Source organism: Eulemur rufifrons, chromosome 1, assembly GCF_041146395.1.
Source record: "Eulemur rufifrons isolate Redbay chromosome 1, OSU_ERuf_1, whole genome shotgun sequence".
Classification (NCBI taxonomy): domain Eukaryota; kingdom Metazoa; phylum Chordata; class Mammalia; order Primates; family Lemuridae; genus Eulemur; species Eulemur rufifrons.
This window is the reverse complement of record NC_090983.1, coordinates 59,548,759-59,576,706: the sequence shown is the minus strand read 5'-3', so window position 1 is coordinate 59,576,706 and position 27,948 is coordinate 59,548,759. Positions and strand designations below refer to the sequence as shown.

Sequence of the window (27,948 nt, the reverse complement as noted above, 5' to 3'; positions counted from 1 at the left end):
CCTTCTTTTTCATTTCATCACCTCCCACCTGAGGGATAATATTTGAATGGGTAGATTGGGCTGAGGGGAGAATGTGACTTCTGTTTAGGAGAATCTGTGTCTGAGAAGAACAGGAAATAGGTTTTGAGCCAAGGGGAAACGGGAGAGAATCCCTATTCTGGGCTTCACTCTGTTCATATGTGTTATAGTTAATGGGATAGAAGAACTCAAGTCTCCTGATTTCAAGTTCTGCTCTTTCCACTACGTTGTTCTGTGGTTTGGATTTCATAACTCAATTGCTTTTGTTGTATACTTCTACTTAAATGCAGTATGTGTCTCTTTAGTTTCTCACCAGTTGATAAAGATTTTCCCAGAAGTCCTGAGTCATTAGTCGAAACAGAGACAGAAAAGCCCAACTGAAGGTATCAAAGCTTGTGTAGCCATAATTGGGATTTCTACCAGCTTTCACACACACATATCCTTCTGGACATTGGCTATAAATGGGGCAAAAGAAAGTATTACAAGATATTCTATTCTCTTTTTATTCTGGTAGCATGCTACACTTGTAACATTGTCTAGCAAACAGAAGATTTGCTATTTCAAGTATAAAAATATGATAAATAAGTAACTAATGTATTTCCCAACTTTTGATTTAATATAGTTTTCTTAGCCACTCAGTGTCATCATTAAAATATGGTACAGCATTTCTAATAGTATTTTATAAAACTATTTTCTCTTGATAATTGCCATTTCAACATCTCCATTTCAAATTCACTACTATGAAGTCTCCAGAGTTGATTCATAGTTCAATATATGTATCTAAGGGAAACAGCATTATAATTGCAATTATTGCTTCATGATTTACAAAACCTAAAAGTTTACTTAATATTTAAATAATCTCACACTTTATCAAAAACCTTAAGTGTAGCAAATTAATATGAATAAAGTTAGTTGATTGTTATCTTCAGTTTCTACAAAAAGAGAGAAAAAAATATGTATATATGTGCTTGTACACATGCACATACACAAACATGAACAAATTATTGGCTTACCCTGCATCAGAGCTATTTCCACATAGTAGGGCATCTGGGAAACCCTCCAGGAAATAATGATACCCTGTTTGAAAAAAAGAAAGTCATCTGACGAACATTTGCATTGTTAAAAACAGTAAAACGAGAACAGAAATATCAGGTCTTACTTTTAGGTTTATTGAATAATTTGAAACATACTATTCATTCAAAGACACGAGTATTTGTCTACTTTTTCTTCAAATACTAGACATTATATTAAAAGAGCATTAGACACTTAACAGTGCAAAGTATTTCATTATAAATGTAAAATTAGTTATAATCACAGTGCTAAGTTTTCCATGTACAGTCCTGTAAAGGCCACAAAACTACATAGGGGGAAATATTTTTATTTCCAAATATCCTGATTTCTTTGAAAATAGACAAATTGACAGTATTTTTAACTTTTAATTAAAATTAAATAAAGTGAAAGGACTATGATAGTTTCTGAATGTATTTTTGATATTTTATATTTATAAATGAGGTTTTGTCCATTAAATTCAATGTTATAAAAGCCTTAACCTGATAGGATCAAGATGGCCAACTAAACACAGGTAGTATGTGTCTCCTCCATGGAGGGGAACAAGAATAGTAAGCACATGCTCGCATTTTGAATAGACTGCCTAGGAGAGGATGCCCGGATTCGCCAAAGAAGTAACAGAAAGCACCAAATGTGTGTAAGGAGAGGTCTCAGGGCGACTTGCCCAGCCTGCTTAAGAACTGAGAGAAGCTCCTGGACATGCGGAAACAGAGTAAAGTTCCCAGGGCCCCAAACTCTGAGATGAGCTTTCACACTCTTGGCTGCAAGAGAACCCCCTGACCCATGCAGGTCTTGTGCCTAGGGAATTGCCTAGAGATTGCACAGAGACATTGCTCCAAAAAAGGAACCCATGAGGAATCCCACAGTCATCTGACTTAGAGCAACTTGTGCCAGGCACCATTCTGAGAGCCTAGATACCAGGAAACTGTAGGCATACCTGCAGCTATTGTGTGGCTCTGAAGAGGCATACAGGAGCCGAGGCACTTCCATGCACCCCTGGGAAGGTACCTACCACCCTGTTGTGGGCTACTGTTGAGACTAAGACAAGAGAAGGTAGTATTTCCTAGTTTCTTATCCATATTGCCTGCCTAGGTGGGGCCCAGATTTTCTGGTCACAGGCCTAAGGTTCCATTTTGACACTTTGACACTGTGCTGCACGCTGCCCTCAGGCTGAGTTTGGGCTGAAATGGCTGTAGTCCCTGCCAGGCTGGGGAGGGGCAGGGAAACCAGGCCATTCAGCAAGCATCTGGGATGAAAAGCTGCATGTGGCTGCTGTGAGACCAAGTCTTGACCAGACATCATTCCCCCCAGAATCTTGCCCATGCTCTTTGCCTTGAAGGGGCTCAACTTTCTCTGGTCACTTTTGAGAGTATAAATCTGGGCAGAATCCTATCTTCAGGCTGAGTTCTGGGTGATACACCTACAGCCGTACCCAGCTGAAGAATGACAGGGGAGTCCAAGATCGCCTATGAACTCTTAGGATAATTCCTACCACCCTGCTATGGGCTGCAGTGAGATCAAGGTGTGAGCAGACTGCACTCCCCACAGTTTCTTCCCCATGCCATGTACCTGAAAGGGGCTCTGCCCTCTTTGATTGCAAGCCCACAGCTAGTGCCATTTTGAGATTTAATGCTGGGCCATGCCCTGCCCTCAGGCTGAGTTTAAGGTGACTTGGCTGCAGCCACCATCTGACTAGGAAGGGAAAGGGGAGACAAAACTCTCCTAAGCACACTTAGGACAATACCCACCATCCTGTTACAGGCAGCTATAGGACTGGGGACTTGTTTGCTCAATCCATTGCAGCTACCAGTAACACTACCACGGACAACTTGGGTCTTACTGGTTGTCTCCATCACTGCTATTACTACTTCCCACATCACAATAGCTGCTCAAGTGCCTGAGAACACACCTACACACCTGGCCCTCTGCTCCAATGACCGTTTTGAGTAAGCCACCCAAAGGCCTAAGAATTGGCCCCCCAGGACACAGTAGCACTGCTGCCAGTGTAAGCTGCTCTGAAGCCTAAAAGCAGTCATATTTAGCCCACTGCTTCCACCACTGGGGCCCAAAGACTGGCTCAGCTGGCATTCAAGTCCCCAGCAAAACTTGACCACAGTTTCAACTAAGAAAATCACAGATACCGCAGACCCTGTGTATTGTCTCTGAATCATACAAAGATCACACTACTGTAAGCATCCAAAATCAAAGCCAAAGTGTCCTAATCAACCAAAAACATATGTATAACTTCAGGAAAATATTTTCTCCTTCAAAAGCAATTTCCAAAAATTAGAACAAGTGACTGCTACATCAGATATCAATGGAAGAACATAGGAAATGTAAAAAAATCAAGGAAATATGACACCACTAGGGGACCACAACAATTGTCTAGCAATGGATATCAATTGAAAAGAATTCCAAAAGATGTCAGAAGAAGAATTCCAAATATTGATTCTAAAGAAGCTCAATGAGATGCAAGAGGAATCTGGAAAAGAAATGCAAAGAAATCAGGAAATCAATTCAGGATATAAATGAGAAATTTACCAAGTAGATAGATAGCTTAAAAAAAAAAAAAAAAAAAAAAAACCCAAACAAACAGAAATTCTGGAGCTGAAAAATTCACTGAAGGTAATACAAAACACAATCAAAAGCTTCAAAAATAGACTATACCTAGCAGAAGAAAGAATCTCAGAACTCAAAGACTGGTCTTTTGAAATAATCCAATCAGAGAAAAATAAGGAAAAAAGAATAAAAATATGAGCAAAGCCTTTGTGACATCTGGGACTACATAAAGCAACTGAACTTATGAATTGTCAGTATTCCCGGGGAGAAGAGAGATCAAAAAGTTTAGAAAGACTATTTAAGGAAATAATCAATGAAAACTTCCCAGGACTAGCAAGAGAGTTAAGACATTTAGATACAGGAGGCCCAATGATCCCCAGGTAAATACATTGAAAAAGCACTTCACTATGGTATAATATAATCAAAATGACTAAAGTTGAAGTGAAAGAAAGATTTGTTTCATCCAGAAACTAAAGTCAGAAAAGGAAGCAACAAAAAAAGGAAATAAATGACAGACCAATATCTCCAATGAACATAAATGCAAAATCCTCAAGAAAATACCAAGAAACTGAATCCACAGCACATCAAAAGGATAATTCACCACAATCAAGTGGATTTTATTCCAGGGATTCAAGGATGGTTCAATATACACAAGTTAATGAATATGATTGACCATATAAAGAGAATTAAAAACAAAAACCATCTGATCATCTTGATAGATGGAGAAAAAGCATTTGATAAGATCCAGCTTCCCTTCATAATAAAAACCCTCAAAGAAATCAGCATAGAAGGTACCTCAAAATAATAAAAGCTATATATGACAAACCCAAAGCCAACATCTTATTGAATGAGGAAAATTAAAAGCATATACCCTTAGAACTGAATGCCCACTTTAACCACTTCTACTCAACATAGTACCAGAATTCTTAGCCAGAGCAATCAAGCAAGAGAGAGAAATAAGGGGCATCCAAATTAGAAAAGGGAAGTCAAATTATCTCTGCTTGCTGATGATATGATCTTATACCTAGAAAATCCTAAAGACTCCTCCAAAGACTCTTAGATTTGATATAAATTCAGCAAAGTCTCAGGTTATAAAATCAATGTACAGAAATCAACATTTCTATATATGCACAACAACCAAGAGAAGCAAATCAAGAGCTCAATCTCATTTAAAATAGCTTAAAAAATAAAATACCTAGAAATCAAATTTAATCAAGGAAGTGAAAGTTCTCTATAAGGAGAACAATAAATCATTGATGAAAGAAATTGTAGGTGACACAAACAAATGGAATAATATCCCATGCTCACAAACTGGAAGAATAAATATTGTTAAAATGACCATACTGCCCAAAGCATTCTTCAGATTCAATGCAATTCCTATCAAAATATCAATGTCATTTTTCATAGAATTGGAAAAAAACAATTCTAAAATTCATATGGAACTAAAAAAGAGCCCAAATAGCCAAAACACTCCTAAGCAAAAAGAACAAAAAGAATCAAATTACCTGACTTCAAATTATACTATAAGGCTGTAGGAACAAAACAGCATGATATTGCATAAAAATATACACATAGAACAATGGAACAGAATAGAGAACTCAGAAATAAAGCCATATACTTACAACCAACTGATCTTCAACAAAGCAGAAAAAAAACATACACTAGAAAAAGAACACACTATTTAATAGATGATTCTGGGAAAATTGGGTAAACATATGTAGAAGAATGAAACTTGACCCCTATCTCTCATCATATACAAAAATTAACTCAAGATGGATTAAAAACTTAAACATAAGACCCGAAACAATAAAAATCCTAAAAGAAAACCTAGAAACAAGTTTTCTGGACATTGGCTTAGGCAAAGAATTTATGACTAAGACCTCAAAAGCAAATGCAATAAAAACAAAAATAGACAAATTGTACTTAATTAAACTAAATAGATTTTGCACAGCACACACAAAAAAAATCAGAAGAGTAAATAGCCAACCTACAGAATGGGAGAAAATATTCACAAACTATGTGCCTAACAAAGGAATAATATCTAGAATCTAGAAAAAACTCAGCAAGAAAAAAACAAATAACCCCATTAATAAGTGGGCAAATGACAAGAACAGGCATTTTTCAAAAGAAGATATACAAATGGCCAACAAACATACAATGGAGCAAGACCCTGTCTCAAAAAAAAAAAAAAATTCTCAAATGCTCAACATAACTATTCATCAGGGAAATGGCAAATTAAAACCACAATGAGATACCTTCTTACTCCAATTAGAATGGCCATTATTAAAAAGTCAATAAACAATAGATGTTGGCATGGATGTGGTGAAAAGGAAACACTTACACATTGTTGGTCTGAATGTAAATTACTAAAACCTCTGTGAAGATCCAAGAGATTTCTCAAAGAACTAAAAGCAGATCTACTGTTTGATCCTACAACCCCACTGTTGGGTATCTACCCAGAGGAAAAGAAATCATTATATCAAAAAGATACCTGTACTTGTATGTTTATCGCAGCACTATTCATAATCACAAAGATATGTAAGCAACCTAAGTGCCCATCAACTGATGAGTGGATAAAGAAAATATGATAGGTATATCACACACACCATGGAGTACTGCATAGCAATAAGAAAGAATGAAATAATCTCTTTTACAGCAACTCATATGGAACTGGAGGCCATTATCCCAAGTGAAGTAACTCAGAAACAGAAAAATAAATGCCACATGTTTCCACTTATAAGTGGGAAGCTAAACTATGGCTACACGATGGCATACAGAGTGGTATAATGGACATTGGAGACTCAAAAGGGGACAGCGTGGGAGGGGAGTGAAGGATGAAAAATTACCTGTGAGATACAGTGTACACTACTCTGGTGATGGGTACACCAATTGCCTAGACTTCACCACTATATTATGTATATGTGTGTAATGGAATTCAACTTGTACCCACCAAATCTATTGAAATTAAAGAAATAGGCCGGGCGCGGTGGCTCACGCCTGTAATCCTAGCACTCTGGGAGGCCGAGGCGGGTGGATTGCTCAAGGTCAGGAGTTCGAGACCAGCCTGAGCGAGACCCCGTCTCTACTAAAAATAGAAAGACATTATATGGACAACTAAAAATCTATATAGAAAAAATTAGCCGGGCATAGTGGCGCATGCCTGTAGTCCCAGCTACTCGGGAGGCTGAGGCAGTAGGATCGCTTAAGCCAAGGAGTCTGAGGTTGCTGTGAGCTAAGCTGACGCCACGGCACTCACTCTAGCCTGGGCAACAAAGTGAGACTCTGTCTCAACAAAAAAAAAAAAAAAAAAAAAAAAAAAAAAAAAAAAGAAATTAAAGAAATAAAGAAATAAAAGAATTAAATAAAAGCTTTAAACTGAGGAAAATACAACTTTTCAGTCATTATGTTTATCTGTAATTTAATTTTCTATTACTTTCAAAGATGAACCATTTTATATATATTTGCATTTTATTTAACATAATTTTTTTAACAATTGAAATATTAGGGAAATGATGAGAATCATAGATTTTTAGAGCTGAAAATGAACTCAGATATTCTTTGATTTCCTTTCCTTTGAATATACAAAAAATGGACTCCAGTGAATTTTCACTGAAGAGAATAAACATTAAGTGACATCCTCATACTCATTACCTTGATCTTAGATAAAGAATAAAACAGCAGATTTTAGGGAGTTGTTGACAGAAGTGTACTTACTGGCATCACAACAAGTGAATAAAGGACATTCATGTATTGCTCTGACATTTATTTTTCTTAATCAAGGCATTTTTCTTAATCTAGAGATTTACAACTGCTTGTGAATTATTTGCTAACATATCACTGAATATCATGGAAGAGTTAATTTGTACCACCCCAAGGTATTTTCCAGATCTGTAACTATGAGACACTGATTAGTTTTTTTTATTAGGCTATCATTACTTTTAAGAATTATCAAACCACCGGTAACTTTCTGTGACTAATCCTACTTGTTCCACAGAACCAGTCACTAAAGTTTTCTTTTATCTTTTCCAAAGTATTACTCATAGCCTTAAAATAATAAAGATATTGCTATATTCAAGGACATATAAAATCTAAGTTTTATATATTTAATATTTTTCCTTACAAAGGACATTTCCTTTACCCATGAATCATGTTTGACTTTCCTGATTGGTAGGTACTCAAATTAAAGACAAAGAAAACTTACTTTTTATTTTCACTTTGAAAAGAGAAAGTATATTAGACCAATTATTTTTATGACCTTCTAGAATGGACTACTTAAATGTTCAACTATTTTATCTAAAGTATTGAAATAAAGATAAACTGATTCCCATAACTTTACTAATTCATCTGACATTTTATATTATTCTCTCCTGAAGCTTAACTGACTGAAAATTTTTTTCTCTTTGATGCAATACTACTTTTCAAATACAAGAATAATATTTATTTTTAGGTCTCACTTGATTTCTGCAAAATAACAAAATAATCTACTGAACTATAGCACCCTGAAGCCATGCACTATCACCATTATTCTCTCCAGTGTCCTATAGAATTTCTAGTACATAAAAAGCATTGTGTATTAATGTTTGATAGGTTACATTTGCATAGTACTTTATAATTTACAAAGGGCTTTCACATATTTTATCTTCTTCGATTATATCAATTGCCACAAGAAGAATGTACAGCAACTGAAGATCCTAGGCAAATTCTTTCTAGCTGAGTTCTTCAGCCTTCCACATAATGATACAACAGAAAGTGGCATTTAGGAGTCAAAATTAAAATAGCTATCAATAAAATAATTATATGTATGTGCAAACCATTGATAAAGTGATACAATGAAATTCTTCTTTAAATTGGTTCCAGAAATAGAAATGATCTATTATTTAAAATCCAAGGGAAAGAAATGCCAAATAAAATATAATTTTGAATATTTTAAAATAGTTTGATGACATAATTTTCTAAGAGATCACTTGTTACACAATCATTTTTAATTTTTTTTTCATGCCTAGATGGAAGGCAGATCAATAATGAAAAGAATAAATATTTATAACCGTAATTCTTACTTGAATCTTGAATGTAAGATTTCCAATCAAACTCAAGGGAAGTTTCATTTACAAATGTGCCATTGTAATTCTTAGTTATATTCATCTCTATACTGTGTTCCTCCAGGGAAGCATTGGTAGGGGGCCACTGGACACATTTATTCCGTAGGTTGCCCATGAAGAGCTGCAGCCCAATTAGCGCAAACACGCTCAGACAGAACACAGTCAGGATCATGACATCTGAGAGCTTCTTCACCGACTGGATCAGAGCTCCCACGATGGTCTTCAGGCCTGAAAGAAAGAATATTATTACTGGGAAGTCTTAACACATCTGAAATAATAAAAGCATCCCAGAATTCTCTTTGAAAATGTAGATTTCATGCATAAGTCCAAAAATGTTTGCAATGCTAGAAGAGCACACTTCATGGAAGACTGAAGAACTTATGGAGGTGAATTCCAGAAAAGTATTGATGTAAACAATGAAATGAAGATCCATATCCCATTATGTTCAGAGGAAATAATAGGAGATACATGGTCTTCATGAGGCCCCTGTTAAGGAAAGGGTCTTGTCTTTTTTGTTTACTACTGAAACTTACCCCACACTTTCATTAGGGTCAGTTGTCAGTTTTATAACAAATTGACTGAATACATATTTTTAAATTCCTATTTATAAGTTGGAAAAGTTTTGCTATAAAGCTGAAGGTGGTTAGGTGGTTTGAAGTATAATAGCACTTTAAGATAATAAATTCTTCATGCAGACATGCTATTCTTTATTATCTTGTTTACTTGTCTTTTGTTAGCAAAAGACTTGCAAGATTTATGTTGTATATACATGGTCATCAATGGCTATAATGAATAAGAAATTATAGATTGGCACATTCAACAGGAAACAAATTCTTAGTAAAGCTAACATGATGAGAAAAGAAAAAACATAATATCTCTAAGTACAAATCACAGAGATGCAAATGACAGGGTCTCACATAAGAAACTGTTAAATCCCAAGACTGATAAAAGTTATGCCCAGACAACAGGAATCATTTTTTGTGAACACCTAATCTTATGATTCCCAATTTTCTGTAGTGCTAAATGTCAAGCAAAAAGGCTGGTGCTGAGCAAACATGACTGGTCTGCCTCGATGTTTAACGTAGCTCTCACCTGGAATGACTGAAATCGTTTTCAGTGCTCGGAGAACTCTGAATGTTCTCAACGCTGAGACATTGCCCAGGTCCACAAACTCTGTCACATATCTGCAATAGGGAGTTCACACACAAACACAATAACAGGATACAAAGAAAGAGCTGTAGGTGCAAGGAGCCTGTGCTTTACGCTAATCACTTCTTACCTGGAATTACAGAAATAGTTTTCAAAGCTCTCAAGACTCTGAAAGTGCGAAGAGCTGAAAAATTGCCTAGGTTTACAAATTCTGTTACATACCTGTAGAATTAAATCAGAGTTATTCACGATTTTAGCAGGATTTATATTATTTGTGCAGGTCTTTTATAAAGACCTTTTTGGTGATTTTAAATGATAAATATTGTAAGTGGCAAATTAAAAATTAGAATCTATCACTGTGGCTTTAGTCACATAATTTTTAAGGCCATTAACTAAAGGTAAACTTCATGAAGTATGCATCCGTGTTCCGTTTTGGAAAGTATTGTAGTCCATGTGTAATAATGTAATCAACCATTACATAGGAGAATTAAGTAAAAAGGAAATAAATCTTGGCTGTGGTTTTAGGGTTTCAAGTTAGAAAAAAATGCATGAAATCATTCCACAGAATTAAGGCATGAAAAGGCAGATAGCTTTATTGCCTTTATGTGTGAGATAAGGTTTCCCTAGAGTAACTTTTAAATGAAAGTTAGGCAAATCCAGAAGAAAAAATATTTTATGGGGGCCCAATGTTGTCCTTGCCATTATTGCTATTTTATTCTGAAGAAACAGAAGTCCTATATGCCTTCTTTTGAGCCATGGCCAGAGAGCTTGGAGAACAATTGGCTCATCCTGATCAGGTATGAAATTAAGACCAGATACGTAGTATTTGAAACCCTGGGGATGTCAGTGCCACCTCTCCTCCTGTCCACATCACATCTGCAAGAGGCCAAGAAAGTCAGCTCAGGGAGGAAGGCTGAGGGCAAGTGGTGTTGGTCCACCTTCCTCCACACTCTACTTTCACCTCCTCCTGAATGGCTTTATATTATTTTTCTAGGTCTCTTCCTGGGAAAGTTTACCCCAGTAGGAAAAAATACAGGGTGCAGAAATTGTGCACATTACTGGGTGTATATGGATAAGAGATAAGGGTAAGGTTTAGTTTGAGGGTAAAGAAAGCTGAGGAAATCCATAAAGGGAAAAAATAGAGGAAGAAAGGAAAAGGGTTGGGAGAGAAACAGAAAGAGGTAGAGAGAATGTGTCCATTTATAGGTCTTAATAATCAGTTTGCTGATGAAATAATAATTTGATATATTAAATACAAAATATACCAAATAACTTATTTTTTCCTGTTTGATTTGCCAGAGTGCTTGGATGTTAATATTTCTATTATTCTACCAAACTAATAAAAGAAGCTGTGCATAATCTGGGCAAGGTCAGTGCAAATTTATGAGGCCAATACAATTTTTTGTGGCTGTAATTTCTAAAAGCCATTTTCACAGATGTATTGTGAATATACTTGTGCTTTCATATTAGGGAGTGTGTGTGTTATGTGTGTGTGTGTGTGTGTGTGCATACATTGGAAGAGCAGCATGCATGAAATTTGCTGACAGATGTTTTTTACATGTGAAAATTGTAGTTTCAACTACTGCAAAGCCTTTATGCCACAGAGAAATGCCCCTTAGACCTCTAAGACCTCTTGTACTAAATTAAAACCCAGAGCTTAAATGTGTAAATAACACCAAAATATTCTACAGTTAAAGCAAACCTACTCTTCAAAAGCATAAGCACTCGTAGAAAACCAAATCACGTTCTCTTTTGAAGTTTCAAAAAAGGCACTTACGCAAATGTAATGACAGTGAAATCGAGCCAGTTCCACGGATCTCGAAGGAAAGTAAAATCTTCTAAACAGAAGCCCCTTGCAATAATTTTTATAAGTGATTCAAAAGTATATATTCCTGTGAAGGTGTACCTGAAAACGAGTATCGAAAACATTGATAAAGTAATAATTTTCTATTATAGGATATTAATTTTTTATCACTCTGTCAGTGGAATAGATGAATACTAAAAAAGGAAACTAAGCAGTTTGATTTTATTTTCACAGAAATAAAACCACCCTAGATTTAAATTCAACTCCCTAATACATGAAGAGCTGTTTTCAAAATGTCATTAAGAGTAGTGTGAGAAATACGAGCAATTAAAGTCTATTTAACTACCACCTGAAATATCTTGGCATTGACATAAATGAATATAGCTTCCTGAGAATTATCTGGTATGTTCAATGATGGAGTACCCAATCAATAATATAGCACAAGCATAAAAAGATTTCCTTTAGAAGGCAAGAAAAAAAAAAATCTCAATTTTAATGGTGTTCCAAGAATGAGAAGAAATTGCCAAATTACCAAGTCTTATGTCTTCCCTTTCTACAAGGTAGGCTAACTTACTTGGGGAAAGGACTTCATCAAAACCAAAGTGGATAATTCTAGGGCTAGAAGGGTAGAAATTTAATTTAGAATAAACTTTTATAATAATTCAGAAACTTAGATGTTTCCAAAGTTTAAATCTTCTACTCAGAAGTTGAGGTGTAAAGGCAACATAAAATCTCAGACACTAGGGCGACTGAACACCTGTGGGCCTCACACGTTAACTTAGATACAGTAGGAATTCTTTGCATATAGAGTGTATTATTTCTTCAGAATCTGTTGGTTTTCTTGTTGGCTCCAACCTGGCAGTATCCAGGAAGGGCAGAGGCTCTTGGGAATACCTCTGACTTTGTGAAGGGTCAGCAGCCACAGAGTGACAGGGATTAAGACACGGGGAGTGTGGGCTGGTGGCCCAGCCATTGTTAGTGCAGCCTCGGCTGCAGTTATCACAAATCTGGCACCTGTGCCTTCACAGGTATCCCCTGAACAGAAAGATTGTCAATATAGTTCGTGATGCTCCCAGTTTCTGAAAAAGCTCTCCAAACTTTCACTTCTGTTAGTTTAGCCTTCAGTCTATTGAATGTTCAAGTTCTACAATCCCCAAATTTTGGATTTTTTTCTTCCTGCCATTTGGTGACCATGCTTGAAATTGATATAAGCCTGACATGAAGTAGGTGGGCCTGATGGAAATGAAAACTTTGTGAGACTCAACATTGTCTTCATATGGCATTTCTAATTTGCTCGTTTTCATTCTGAACTCACTAACTTAACTGGAACAAAGGCCCACTATATTGGCTCTTTTTTGCAATTGTTTTTTGCCACATTTGCTTTGGCCACTGTAGATCCTAAAGGAAAAGTGATGGCTATCCAAGATTGATGGCTTCTGGTGACCACCAGGTACAGGTGAGCTAACACCAGGAGGCATGAGGGCCAATGCGTATTGTCTTCTTGCTAGAAGTGTCTTTAACAAGAATGCTCTCCAGTTTTATTTTGAGGACACACTAAGACATAGTTCCAAAATCCCAAATATATATATGTGTGTGTGTGTGTGTGTGTGTGTGTGTGTATAATATTTAAAATACAAGTTGTACTTACTCTACATTCTTTGTCCAGTCGGGAGGATTACTCATTGTCATAAACACACAGTTAGTCAAAATAGTGCACATAATTAGCATGCTGAATAATGTAGGTTATTGTTAAGGAACACACACAAAAAAAATCCAAATCTAAGAATTACATTATTTAAAACTAACATTGAAAAGTCCAAACTGCAGCAAAGCCAGGACTCAGGGATAAATACATTGTCCCTGAAAGTCATCTATTATCTTGAAACTTCAATTTCTTCATCTGTAAAATGTGGGTAATGGTATCAACTCACAGAGTAGTTGTGTATATTAAGTGAGATAATGTATGGAAAAACATCATACCAGCATAGGGTGTTGTTTTCATAACTATAATTAAATCAGTATATTTATCTCCCAGAGAACTTCAATGGGAAGACTGTTTGTGACACCTGGAGTTGCACAGTTTTTGAGCAGAAAGCATTGCCTTGAACTAATTCATGCAATTTAGAATAGAAAATTGTTGAGGAGGGACATATATATGCAATATTGTAATTTCTTAAACACGTTATCCAATATACTTCAATGCACGAACATAATTTGTGGTCAAAGTACATGATGCTGTTTGTTGTGTTGCTCTGTCTTGACTGAGTTTATACAAGTGCAGCAGCATTAGAGAAGATGAAAAGCGAATATCCTCGAAGGTCAAGACTTCACCTGATGTGAATGTAATTAAAATTCAACATAGCAAAGTGATCTTGGGCAAGTCATTCAGCCTCTGTGTCATTGAGCCACCCTGTGTCTCCAGTTACTTTTTACACAATGGAGCTGAGGATGTACAGACTTCATCATTTTGTCATGCAGACTAAATGAATCAATAAGTGTGCAATGCTTGGAACAGAGCCTGTATATAAGTAAATATGCTCTATGTGTTAGCTAAAACAAATGAACAAGGCATAACAGAATTACAGAGCTGAAAAGGACATTAAAAACCAACTAGTCTTATTATATTTTAGAAATCAGTGAAATAAGGCCTAAGCTCTAGAGAAATTAGATAACATGGCCCAGTACTAGAACTCACATTTCCTGCCTCAGATCCAATATTCTTTCCACTGCAGTTTACTGCCAAAACAAAAATTTTCCATTAATTGAAAAAGAAAGTTTTCATCAAATGACCACATGATGGCACTAGAAATACAAACTAGGATAGAGAAACTTCCCTAAGTGTAAAAACCTTGAATGTATGATTTTTATGTTTCAACTCTCTTAATTTTAGTAATAGCATATTTATAACACTAAGGAATTTCTTGATATCAGCTTAAAACTAGAATGGCCTTTTAAATTTTAGAATCCTTTTTTTTTTTTATGAACAGGCAGTATGAGTTTAAGATAATTATAATAGTATTCTGTATTTAATATTGCCAAAGCTATCAAATGAGACACAATCAGAAATGAAGTTTTTTGCTGATGCATATCATCAATAGATGGATTTAATTGCAGAGTCCTTTTTTAACACCAGTGGGAATCACAAAGCCAAATCCCTTAAGGCCATTTGGAGATAGAATCTCAGTTTCTTTCATTGACTTCCAGAGTCTTTACTAAGCAATCAGTTTCTCAAGGCAGAGTCATAATTCAGTAACTTAAATTTGAAATTCAGCCAGTATTCCAGTACTTCCTTCATAAAAATCATCAGGAAATTTCAAGAATTAACTAAATACTGGCTAAAATCCTCTGACATTCTCCCATGGAAAATAATGCTTACCTTTAAGGTTTATTCTAAGACATACTAAAGTGTTTTATATCATAGGTATGGCTAAACTTGGGTCTGGAAGTAGATTTCTCCATTATTATATCACTATTCACTGCAAATTCTACACAATCACAAACTCTGTGCAAAGACGGTAAACATAAATATGGCTATCTTATGTTAGATTTGTAGGATTAAATACATATAAGTATTTTTAGAAAGGTAAAAATATACATACCTGTGTGTATATATATATAATGCTAAAGACTTTGTAAGTTTCAGTAGCATCTATGTTATTAATCAAGTTTAGGAATAAGGCTTTTATGACCAATGAAAATGCAAAATGAGAGTGATAACTATAGAATATGGACCTTCCCCAACTTTTATAGTTAGCTACGAAGTACTTATAGATTATGTATAAATAGTTAATATTAATCACTTGAAAAAGGATATGAATGTACCAAAATCTTAATAGCTATTTTCCTAAGAGGATTGAAGGGAGTTAAAATGTACAGGGCAGAGGTGGCACTGAACCGGAAGATGGCCTTCCCTTTATTCAATACTATAAAAGTCTGTAAGATAGGAACACAACATAGAAGTATGAAAGTATAAACCATTTAAAAGCTACTGTCTACAGTCTGTTACTTGTCATAATGAATTATTGCAATGTTAGATGAGAAACCAGCACAATCACAACTTTTAATGTGCACCATGAAGAAAAGCTATCACTGTGCCTCTTCCTAACCAGAGAGGAAATCCAATGATATCACTTACCTTTCACCTTATACTCACCTGCAATTTTATTGTACATAAGACATTTAGCCAAGAGAATTTATTTTTTTTCCTGATATTTTAAATATCTGAGTTAACCGAACACCTTAAATGGGTGCACATTTCATTTCATTCCAAAAAACTTAAGGTACTAAGCTCCTTTTATAGTGATTTCAGCTTTCTCGATTCTACTGTCTTGAACATTAATCCTGTGGAATGCAAAAATCATTCAATAGAACTGATACTATTTTTGAAATAAATATTCTTTCGCCATCTATCCTTATGAAATGAACATTATCACTCTATGGGTAAAAAATAAATAAATAAAAACAGCCACCATCAAACCCACTCTTGGGTTAAATGGATACAATCCAACAATTGATTTCTGGAGGCCAGGTTCCCTGGAGAGTGTCTGTTGACCAGGAGTGCTAAATTCTGCTTTGGGATTTCTGAGTTAGCTGACACATTGAATTCTAATCCCAGTTGACTGCCTATCTCATGTAGTGCTTTCTTATCACAGGAGAAAAGCTCAAAGGCCCTGAAGAACCCAGGATCCATGAATGTGAATGGAATTCTCTTCCAAAAATTAGACTTAACACCAATTGGCAGTGTGCAGACAATTAAAAAAGCAACATGCAATAGTTGCTTCTTTATATAAAGGACAGTAGCCTGGCTCAGTATTTCCTAAGGGGTTTACTTATATTTATACAGAGCCAAGGGTGGGAGAAACATAGTTGGGGAAGGGAATTTTAAATTCACTCATTTTTTAAAAGCTCTGTTTTTTAGGCCTTAGAGTGCATATCTGCCCAGATCTCTTTATGACACAGCAAGCATTAACTTCATGTTTATTTTCTACTAAGAATGATAATTGTTTACTCTCTATGTTAGTTTTCATGTCATTAATAGATTTCTAATTTTCCTCCCTCTATTTTCAAGATTTTCTAAATTCAAGTAATCACTCCCAAATATTTACTGAGTTGCTATTTGAAAATAGCACCTCTTATCTGGGAAAGTAGAGGTGCCCTCAATCTGTTTTGAAAGTGTGGTTCACCCAACCAGTGCTGGTCTGCCAGTTGTATCCAGTCTATGACAAAGTAAGTAGAGACACGGAGAGTATGTGTTTAGAAACTTGTAAGGCAATTTGACCAACTAATGTTGTGTCTGTTGAATCTAATAATAAAAAAGTGGGGGAGGTTATGATTTGTGGGTCTGTTTTACATTTCAATTTTCTAGAATTTTTAAATTTTTTACTGCACTTTATAGAGACTTCACATTCACAACAGAGTTCGAGGAGTACTGCGCTAACGCTAATCTCTAACTACATTTCCTCTACCATCTTTGAAATATGAGTCCGGAAGACAAAGAAAACTGTACCACAAAGTCCATTGGTAGGAAGGGAGAGTTTCACCTGTGCCTACTAGAGGGAAAATCACCTGTGTCAACAACACTTATCCCCTTCTTTCTCTGATTTCTTCAGTGCCTCTGTCCCCAATGACACTGTGAGATCACTGTAAAACGTGAACAGACCTTGTGCAATGCAAATAAATGCCTTTGCCCTAGGGAATTTGAGCATGCAAGGACACAGAAGGGCCAATGTGAGCTAAACCAGGACTAAATGTGGCCCATCTTTCAAACCTACCGAACGTGCTTCCTTTCCCCAAATTATGCTGAGTCAAATCTCATAGAAATACTGGGGTCTGGGGTAGGAGAACCAGTAAAAATACAGCACCTGCCTTTCTCAGGTTGAAACACATATGCTTATGGACAAACTTCATATATGTCTCTTTAAGGTGTTCATGGGTTTATTGTAAACAGCCTCCCAATAAAGCAAAAGTATCCAGACTCTTATAGCAACCCAATATGTAGAATTTTTAATATGTTATCACTTTTATATCAGTAAGTTCCATTTAGAACTTAAAATGTATTATTTGAAGCTGATCTTACCAATCCCTTTATAATCGCTTACATAGCCAAGAAGCCAATCATTCAGTTTATAAGTGTTAAGAATAATATAAAGATATTCTTCCCCAAAGACTCTCAGATACATGTTTCTCCAAATAGTGGCATTGATGGTATTGAAGGGAGAGTAGAGTCAGAAGGGAACACTGTTTATTTACCACAAGTACTTAAGGAACTCCAGAGTCTTCATACATATAGATATTTGCCTTCCCCATTTTATGCACGAGAAAGTACTTCAGAAGGTAAGAATTTGAAGATTACCTAAGATATTACTGTAACTTAAACTGTATAAACAAATATTATGTTGCTTTAAGCAAATCAAGATTTATGAACGATTCAATTGAGTGACATTGTTTACTTTTTAAAAGAATGTATTGAGTGGCTTATTATAGTGAATTTCTTAGCATCCTTAAAATCTAATTAGTTTAAGAAAAATTTCATTAACACAATGCCTCAGGATAATTTTTATTGCATTAAGTCACTTGGATAAAAAAGAAACAGTTAAAAATTGGCAGTGGAGGAGAAAAGCCTGATACAGGAGCATCTAGCCTGAAATAGGCTCCTTTGTACACCCAGGCTAATATGAACATAGACATGACTGGCCCCTTTACCAGCCCCAAGAGTTTGTCTTTTAGCAGAATTCAGTCACATGTATGACTATTCTTAAAATTTGTCCTTCAGTTCATTTGTATCAGGGCCAAAACAAAGTTCTACAAAGAAATAGAACTGCAAGAAATTCATTAAATTATTTTAACATGTGAATAATTTCCTGCCTCCAAACACATTTTGAAACATGGCATCATGACTGAATTAGAAACTAGATTTTATATCAGAAAAATCACTTTACAGATATATTTGCAGGAATGTAACATTCATACATTAGGGGCTTTTCTAGCTTATCCCTTACCTCTTCACATAGAATTAGCAAAATCAAGTAACATTTATTGAGCACCATGTAATACATTGCTAAAATGTTTGAGCATTGCAGATATCTCGAAAGTAGCATGGACCTAGTTTTAGGTCCAATGTTAATTTCAATTCAAAAGGCATGTATGAATTGTTTAGTAGAATATTTGCAAAGCCCTGTGCTACAGTCTACAAAGAAAACAAAGATATATAAGTTATGACCCCAACAAGTTTACATAAACTAGGAGATTCTCAATTACTTATATTAATAGCAGAAAATATAAAAAAAATTAGTTAAGGTTACCTAGACCAGCACTGGCCAATAGAAATATAATGTGAGCTACAGATCTGAACCACAGATACTATTTTAAATTTTCTGAGAGTCACATTAAAAGAAAAAAGAAGCTGGTGAAATTAATTTTAGTAGTGTGTTCTTTAAACATTATTAAAACTATGCCAAATAACAGGACTGACTTCAAATTTTTTGCACTTGCTTACTCTACAAGTAAATGTATTATACTAGCAAAGGCAAGAAGTAGCATAGGAAGGTGAGCTACGATGATAAGCAATATAAAAAATGTAGAATGTACTACTGGTTGATTAAATTTATCCTTTAGCCTCAAAGTTTGAAACACAGGAAATTTTCAACTTGTATATCAGGTGTGTTCCAAAAATGTCTTCAGAAGTCAACTGATTGGAACTTTGAACATATTTTCCCTCAGGGCATGTATAGATCCTCTGTAGACCCAAAAGTTTATCTAACTCTTAATGAAGTATAATTCTGCACTAATGGAACTGTGAAACCGTATCACCATGTGTTAAAAAGTGTCACTTTGAAAATGGCAACAGAACTCTAAGTTAGGGTGCCGGGTACACATCTCTCCTCTTGATACAACCCCAGCAGTTTGATCAGGGAAATTTCCTGGCTCTAGCTCCTGCCCAGAACTGGAATTAACCTTTTCCCAGCTCTCTCTAAACTGCTGATTTAGGAAGAGGTTCCAGCAGCAAGGGAAGAATGAGAGCCAGGTGACAAGAGGAGAGACGCTTCAAAATTTCAAGTGTGAAGAACAGCATAGAAGGTCAAGATTCCTATTAGTACATATCTCTGGGGACATTTCTCATGCTGGGCCTATTTCATGGTATTTAATTTTTTTTTTTTCCTAAGGACTTTCTAAATGCTCTCACTTCCTTCCCTTCCCATTTGTTACAACCTGTGGCTTTAGGCCAAGATTTTCTTCCTTTTCCGGTTCACTAGGGGTGAAGAGTTTTCTTGCAGGTTCTCCACCTGACTCTGAAGTGAGCAGGAAACATTTAATTTTTTTTTTTTTTCTTTCCTGGTCTCATTCAATTTTTCCCTTTGGACTAAGGATAATCAATCTAAAGAACAACCTGTGACACTTGCCTACCTGTGACCCAACAAGCTTTTATATTAAAGCTTTCACCTAATTACAGATGTGGTCTTTAAACCATGGATCAGAAACAAATATTCCCACAGAGATTTGATGGCAGTAATTACCTGCCAATTTTTGGCATATAAGTCAATGATGCCAGATCTGATATTTCAAGAGAAATCTTAAATATGCATAATTGTGTGTGGGGGGTGTGTGTGGGAGAGAGATATCTTGATTTACAAATATCAGAAAAGTATTCAAAATTATAAACAATATTGTGTGAGTCTAGCAAAGCATATCTTTTGGTTCCATGGTCCACAGTTGTTTTTTTTTTTTTTAATTTCTGCTACAAGTTCAACACAAAAGAGAAGAATTTGTACCTATAGAAAAGTCTATAAAATTGTTTGTCCCTAGGCTTTAGCTGGGTGGAATAGGGGGTGGGGGTCAGTGGAAGAGATAACTCTGTGGGAGGTTTTCTAACATCTAGTGAGGTTCTCATCAACCAGGGCTGGGGAGGCCTCAGTCTTTACCTCAGCAGGAAGGAGAAACTATAAATAAAATGATAAAATCTGTAGGTGAAATATTTTTCAGCCCTATATCATCAGTACATACCATGGGTCTGGTATACTATTATATGCTCAGTTAATTTTTATGTGACTGGAAAGAACAAATTTGAGTCCCAGTTTGATTACAAGCTTTCTGTATGAGAGCTATGAGCTAATTATTCCCCCTCAATTTCTCCATCACAATGGAGAAGGTTAAAATTTTACCAATCTTTGGGTTGTTTAGAGGATGAAATGAAATAAAACATATCAGTGCCCTTAGTGAATTCTAAAGTGCCAACAAAAATGTAAGGATTAAAATATGAAAACTGTGTGTCTGTATGTCTAGCTGTTAAATATACACATACAGCAATGTTTCTGTTGCTCAAAGCAGCACTGACTTTCACAATGATATTTTCAGGTTCACTATCTTTCCTCTCAAACTTTCTATCAAAGAAAACGATGCCATTAGCTTTCTCTGGTCTGACACCTAAAAATCACCCCTCCAAAACAGATTCTGATATACCCATTATTCTCCATCTCTACTGGCAAAATGCTAGACCAAGTCTCCATAAAGACTCCCAAATTATTTTTCTTTTCTCAGTTAGTTGAATCTGTTCTCCATAGAGAAGCTAGAGAGATTTTTAACGGTCGTAAAGTGGACTGTGTCACTCCTGTACCCAAAGACTTCTTAAGAATTCATTTTGCTTTGAAAACAGACTTCAAACTCTCTAAAGTGTACTACAAGGTGCCCTTTATCCAGCCCCAGGCCCACCTCCCTAACCTCATCTTATTCCCGTCTTTCATGTTACAGTCCAGTTCAATTATTTGTCTTCTGTGCTGTTCCCTTTCCCTGAAAGTCTCTTCTCATTCCTCTCCTTTCTAGCCTCCAGATACCAATTTCAATGCCATTTCCTTACAGAGGCACACAACTTAAGTTTCCTAAATTGTTCCTTTTTGAAAAAAGGTGTTTATCGCTGTATTAGAATATGGTGGGAAATGTAATTTTCTAATTATTTTAAAAGCCGATCCAGACCACTGAGTCTCTAAGATTTTAGTTTTTACAAAGGCAGGAGATGCCTAGGTGGTGAAGTGACAAGTCAGGGTTTGGGAAATACTGGCAGCCTAGGAGATGAGAACTAAAACTTTCAAAGTAGCATGAGTAGAGGGGCAGAAGGACAATCTACAGGCTTATTTAGATTCTACCACTGACTTCTCTTTTCCACTGGTATCCTTATTGCTACCACTGCAAACCCAAAGGAGCATGGCAATGAGCCATAGAACCTCACAGATGTGGTTTTAAATCTAGTTTCTGTTACTTAATAGTTTTGTTATCTTAGGCCAGTTACTTAACCTACGTTTCATTATTTTTAAATAAAGACAAGAGCTACCTTGGAAGGGCATGTGAATTAAATAAGAACAGTAAACATCCTGATACATACTATGTTAGCCTGCCTATCACCCTGTCTTCTCTAGCAGTCCCCATTCTCTCTCTTCCTGTTGGAGAAAACCTCTGCTGCATCGTCTGCCTGCGTGACTTGGGTGGTGCTGACCCTCACTTTGGCAACACTGGTCAGCATGCGATATTGACCTGGCCAAGGAGACCGTCACATACCCTTGGCCACAGCGACTGGTTCAGAGGAGGCATATAACCTAATTAGAACCAATTTTAGGACTTTTGCTAGAGCTTTTGAAGAAAATGTGAGCTCTTTTCTGGTGGGTTACTAGGCTGTAGGAGGTTAGCTTAATGCTACTGGGGGCTATTTTTGCCATCCTGGTGTCTATTTTTGCCAGCTTGCCAGTGAAGCCAGCACAGGTGAAAGCAGAGCCAAAAATGGAAAAGCGCTGTCCTGATGATGTCATTTTAGGTACTGGACCTTTTGATATTGAAACCAGATTCACCCCACACATTTCCTTTCTCCCTGCCACCTTCCCCCCAAAGTAGTTTCCATTGGGTTTTGGTCATTTCAATTGAAGGATCTCTTACTACTGTAGCAGTAAGTAATAAATGCTAACCCTTATTTTATTCACCAACATCATCATCTTGGAATTGTCTTTGAGACAAGGATTGGGAGGTGACAAAGAAGAAAGGGGCACAAGAAAGAAACACAGGTGGGGAGAAGAAAGATTTGAAAGTCAACTACAGTGTTGTGGATGTAAGAGAGAGTCTGGGTGACTCGTAGTTGTAGAGTAGCTGATGATACTCAGAGAACAATTGTACATTGGAAACTGTCCATATGACAATTCACAGAGTTATAAGCTTTTAACTATCTACTTTTCTGATTTTCTATTAAACTACTATTGCAAGAAAAACTTCCTAATCCCAATTAAAAACAAAACCAACAACTCTTCCACCAAATATAACAACTACAAACTCCTGTAGCAATGACAGACCAGGCATGAGTTTGCAATCACAAGTTCTGAAATGATTCTTCATGCAGCCCAATATAGAGGGAGCATACATCTTTTCAGGACAGCTGATAGAGAATAAGTTATTTTTAAATGGTCCATGAGACAATCAAGGAAAGAGTATATTTTAAAAAATGAATACATTTCTACATTCCATAATTAAGAAAACATCCATTTTTACTACAGATCTAAAATATCTCATCCTATTTCCAGTAAATCTGCAGTCCCCAATCCCTGGGCCATGGATCGGTACCAGTCTGTGGCCTGTTGGGAACCAGGCCGCACAGCAGGAAGTGAGTGGCCAGTGAGGAGCGAAGTTTCATCTGTATTTATAGCTGCTCCCCATTGCTCACATCACCCCCTGAGTTCCACCTTCTGCCAGATCAGCACTGGAAGATTCTGCATTATGATAAGTTGTGTAATTATTTCATTATATATTACAATGTAATAATAATATAAATAAAGTGCACAATAAATGTAATGCCCTTGAATCATGCCGAAACCATCCCTCCCCCCGAACCCGGTCTGTGGAAAAACTGTCTTCCATAAAATCAGTCCTTGGTGCCCAAAAGGTTGGGGACTGCTGCAGTAAACTATCACATTGTCAAAATGATATTTTCTTCTATGGTAATAATGAGTCATTTGTAATTTTAACAAGAACATGAGAAAAGAGCAGGTTTCTTTAATAAAGAGTGGGTGAAGAATTTGAATGTATAGCCAAATGGTGCAAAATCAACCCAAGCTATGAAAAGAAATTGTGAAAAAATCCCATAAGGAATAAAAAAAGGTGTGTTCACAAGCTAAAATGTGTCTTGCTACACAGCTAAAGTAAATAAACAAACAAAAGAAACCCAACCTGGCAAGCTGGAATAATGTTCTAATGACCACCGTATCAGAGCTAACATGGTATGGAAAATTCTGTGACTGCATTTTGAAAGCACTGTTATTTTTTTTTCATGAGTCCTTACCTTGCACTTCTAAAGGCTCAGAACGTCTGAGGGGCTGGAAAGCTCCTCATGCTTCCATACATAGGAATGTTCATGAGATGGTTGCTACTATTTTTTCAGTTACTACTACAATATCACTGATCATAGATTAAACTACTTTAACAATTTTAGTAGAATATTTGAATGTTACATAATTTGTACATTTTGAACTGGGACAAAGAGGATAAAAATATGTGGGCATATGCCATCGGAAAATACACCATTATCAGTGACATTTCTGTAAGCTCACTGACATTGTCTTTGTAAAAGATCACAGATAAATTTAGTGTGGTATTGTGTTGTTTCTATTCACGTAAATTCCTTGCATGTATATCACTGCACTTTAACTTATAACAAAGAATGGATTCTGTAAGCATTTTTATAATTGGCTTGCTTTGTTTTTTCTTTATATTATTAAGAAAGAAACTAGAGGCTTTGTATATTGATACAAATGACACAATAACTATTGTAATGGAGTTCAACCTCAGGGCAGTCACTGGCCTAACTAATGTTGGCATAGTCCATCTCACTCAGGCAAACCAAATCCATATGCCCAATATCAGCAATAGTGAAAAATCTCATCCTAACAAGCATTTTTGATAGTGACATTTCCACTACTGGACTGTTCAGCTATGCCAGGAGTACCATGTGTGTGCATGGCATTGTTTAAATGAAGAGCACCTTGCCAATCTCAGATACTCCAGTTCACTAAAATAAAATTAGTCATCAAATATTGAAAGAAATATTCATTGTTTTTAAAAGGTTGAGCTTTTGCTAAATATTCCAACTTTAATCAGAACAAATTAATTTAGAATTTAAGAATATTCTTCAATTCTGAAATACTCCAATTATGAAAGAAAAATTTAAGACCAGAAAACAGTGTACAAGCAACTTATAGAAAGTCTTAAAACATAAAAATGCAAAAGAAGGAAATTTCAAACACATAGCTCAATCATGTGTTCTAAGCATGCCATGTTATTTTTTAAAGGTTTCAGTCCTGCAAAATGTTTCATTTGCATTGTTGTTGCATGACTTACAAGTGAAGATTTGCTTGATGTCAGCTCAGTAAGAAATGGATGTACCTTACCTTGGGGAAAACTCTTTCCTGATAATAAGGTTTCTCTTATCAGGTTGTTCTACTTGCACACTGTGCAAGTTCCAAACTGCCAAAATGTTTTTCCTTCCTACACCATGTGCATTTGAAGATAAGGATAGAAGATGTTAAGCATAAGTTTAGACATGAGCCTAACAAAGTTTATAAGGGTTGCCTCAACACAAGAATCTGGCTGTCTCTTCTTCCATCATAGTTGGTTTTTCAGCCTCAGTTTTAAGACTATTTTTGAGTATTTTAAAAAGGTTTGCATAATTTTATTTTGTATCTGTCTTTATATCCTTTGTTATACATAATTCATTATAAACCAAACATGGACTATTTACTGGGGGAACATCCCCTCAAGACAATAATTTTATCAGTCTGAAAACTCTTTAATTAAAAAAAAAGATTTATTGAATAATCTGGTCTCCACATGAAGAACCATTACCTTTGTGAACACAAATTGGTTTGGTCTTTCTCCAAGCATTCATTTATTGTTTTAGACCTAAGGACACAGCTAAGAGCTGAGATACTAGATTTCGTCCTGTTTAAGGGATAGACTCTATATAGCATCAATAATTTTTAGATGGCGATTACTACCAAAGAGGTAGAGTCTGGGTGTCTAGGGGTAGCAAAAGTTCTGCTGAGGATGGAGCCTATTACCCCATCAGAAGGGCAGCCTCTGAATAGACTAGATGTATCCAATGGCTATAAATAAAATAACATACTCCATGGTATGAATAAATTTCTGTCTGGAACACAACAGTTTTTATTTCAATTATGAAGTAATTATAAATAAATTAAAATGTTTGAATAATTGGATTATCTGCATTTTTATTTTTCTTATACAAAGAAAGTCATCCTAGTCTGTTTATTTTGGGCTTTGGTTTTTCAGATATCATTAAATTAATTTCCTAAGAACTGATTTAATCATAAAGTGCAATTTTTCTCATAATTTAAATGGCAGCTACGAGATTGATAATCTCTTACCTACTAAGATTTGACAATGTAGTGTTAAAAAGCAAAGTTAAAAGAAAATAAAACTATGGGAGATGATTCATCTCTTCCTTTACTGTAAAACAAACAGACTAGTTTTTAAAAAGGGAAAGTGTGTTATACTTAAACTGGTTATATCCTATGAAGTTAAAAAAAAAAATCTGGACATAAGGCTAGTCATCCTTTTATGAGGCTCTTACTTCTGCAACTGTAGCAGTTCAATCAGAAGCAATTTACAAAACTGCCTTCAATTCACATATTAAAATTGCCAAACTTTTGCATACATTCTACAAAGACAAACTTCACACAAAAGTGGGCCAGAAACAAAGAGAGTCCCTAAGAGTTTTGGGGGTATTTTAAGGTCAATGTCCAACAACAAAAAAATTGTGTTTGCTTAATTGCATTCTTTGTGCCCTATCCTTTCGCTAAGAGTAACAAATGTATCGTCAGGTGAAAAAGATAGTAAAATATTGCAAAGTAATTAAAGTCATAAATTTAATTTAAAATCAATACAATAATATTTTTGGATTTTATGTTTTTTATGCTTTTCTTTTTGTTTTGGTGAGATGATGGTCATAATGAAAGATTGGGTACATAATACAAGGTATTTGCCTGATGGATGCAGAAAATTTATTCATGCAGATACTATTTATAGGTTCTTCAGAATATTACATTTTTGTTAATTCTTATCAATATCAACACATTACTACCAAAAGGTTGAATAATTTGTAAAATTGTATTTTATAGAGAGATGTTATTTTTCATGTAAGAAAAAATCTTCAAGAAATTAATTGATTCATCCTTTATAACACTATATAGAAATTGAAAACCCTTGTGGCATCAAATTTTGTTCCATGAGAAATTAATACTAATATTTTTTGAAATCCTTATAACTTATATGATTTTAAGATTTTTAAGTGCAGAAAGTACATAACATTGTATAGCAAACCTGTTCAGTGGAGAGAATTTTTTAATTCATTGAATTAGTTGGCTACAACTTACATTTATTTTTAGATATTTGTCATGGTGCATTTGGGACAGCTCCATATGTTATTATATAATCATTTCTCATGTATATGCATAAAAGACACACAAATGTGCTTCATTTCTTAAACAGAAGGATACTTAAGACTTTGTGCTAATTCAGCATGTGTTGGTCCTATGACAGTCCAAGGTATGCAGTACGCAATTAGCAGCAAAATATGCCTGATAAAAAACACTCACTTTTTTATTGATATAGTATGGATCCAGGTCCTCCAAGGGCTCTGACACCATCCCTGGAGGAATGTCTCCATAAATAAATGGAAGGTTCTTCCCAGCTTCCAAGTCACTATTTGGCTTTGGGCCATTTTCATCATCATTTTTGTCTGGTTTGGGATTCTTAGCCTTTTCTTCTGCAATGCGTCTTTCAATAGCTGCAAGAGATTCTCTGGTGAAGAAGTTGAAGCTGTCAGGTCCTGGTGGTACAAGCACTGTTTGCTCCATCTTGTCATCCTGCACATTTTAATTACCATTTACTCTCTGCATGTGAAAGTCCTACCAAAAAAAGAACAAAAAACAAACAAACAAAAAAAAAACAAACAGATATTTTAGGGAGATTAAGAGAAGATGTTCATATATATAAATTCTTGTCATGAAATATGAGCTAGAGAATTTAAATTTTGGTTTCCTCCTTAACTTGAAAGGTAATTCCTCAATAAAAATTCTTAACAAGCATGTTTTCTATGTTAAGTTTTGTTACACTGCCCATGTTTATTAATTCTTGTGGTTTACTGATACAGGAACTGTGCTATGAGTTTAAAAAGTGGCTCAAATAGGTCCTTAATCAAAATGACTT

At 35.5% G+C, this 27,948-nt stretch overlaps 1 protein-coding gene across 7 annotated transcripts in view; it reads right to left on the bottom strand.

The window, feature by feature from the left end:
• The window catches only part of SCN1A (sodium voltage-gated channel alpha subunit 1), an 82,474-nt gene extending 54,878 nt beyond the window's left edge, over positions 1 to 27,596 (bottom strand). For 6 of the 7 annotated variants that reach the window (XM_069471888.1, XM_069471898.1, XM_069471915.1 and 3 more), the window contains exons 1-8: positions 27,336 to 27,596; positions 15,512 to 15,630; positions 13,346 to 13,435; positions 11,671 to 11,799; positions 9,837 to 9,928; positions 8,703 to 8,972; positions 1,032 to 1,095; positions 332 to 473 (exon numbers count right to left, since the gene is read on the bottom strand). In XM_069471888.1, the coding sequence (XP_069327989.1) occupies positions 332 to 473; positions 1,032 to 1,095; positions 8,703 to 8,972; positions 9,837 to 9,928; positions 11,671 to 11,799; positions 13,346 to 13,435; positions 15,512 to 15,630; positions 27,336 to 27,596 (1,167 nt within the window). Of the gene's footprint in view, positions 1 to 331; positions 474 to 1,031; positions 1,096 to 8,702; positions 8,973 to 9,836; positions 9,929 to 10,023; positions 10,116 to 11,670; positions 11,800 to 13,345; positions 13,436 to 15,511; positions 15,631 to 27,335 lie in introns of all 7 variants that reach the window. The other variant, XM_069471914.1, reaches the window with a different exon arrangement.
• Between the last annotated feature and the right edge of the window lie 352 nt (positions 27,597 to 27,948).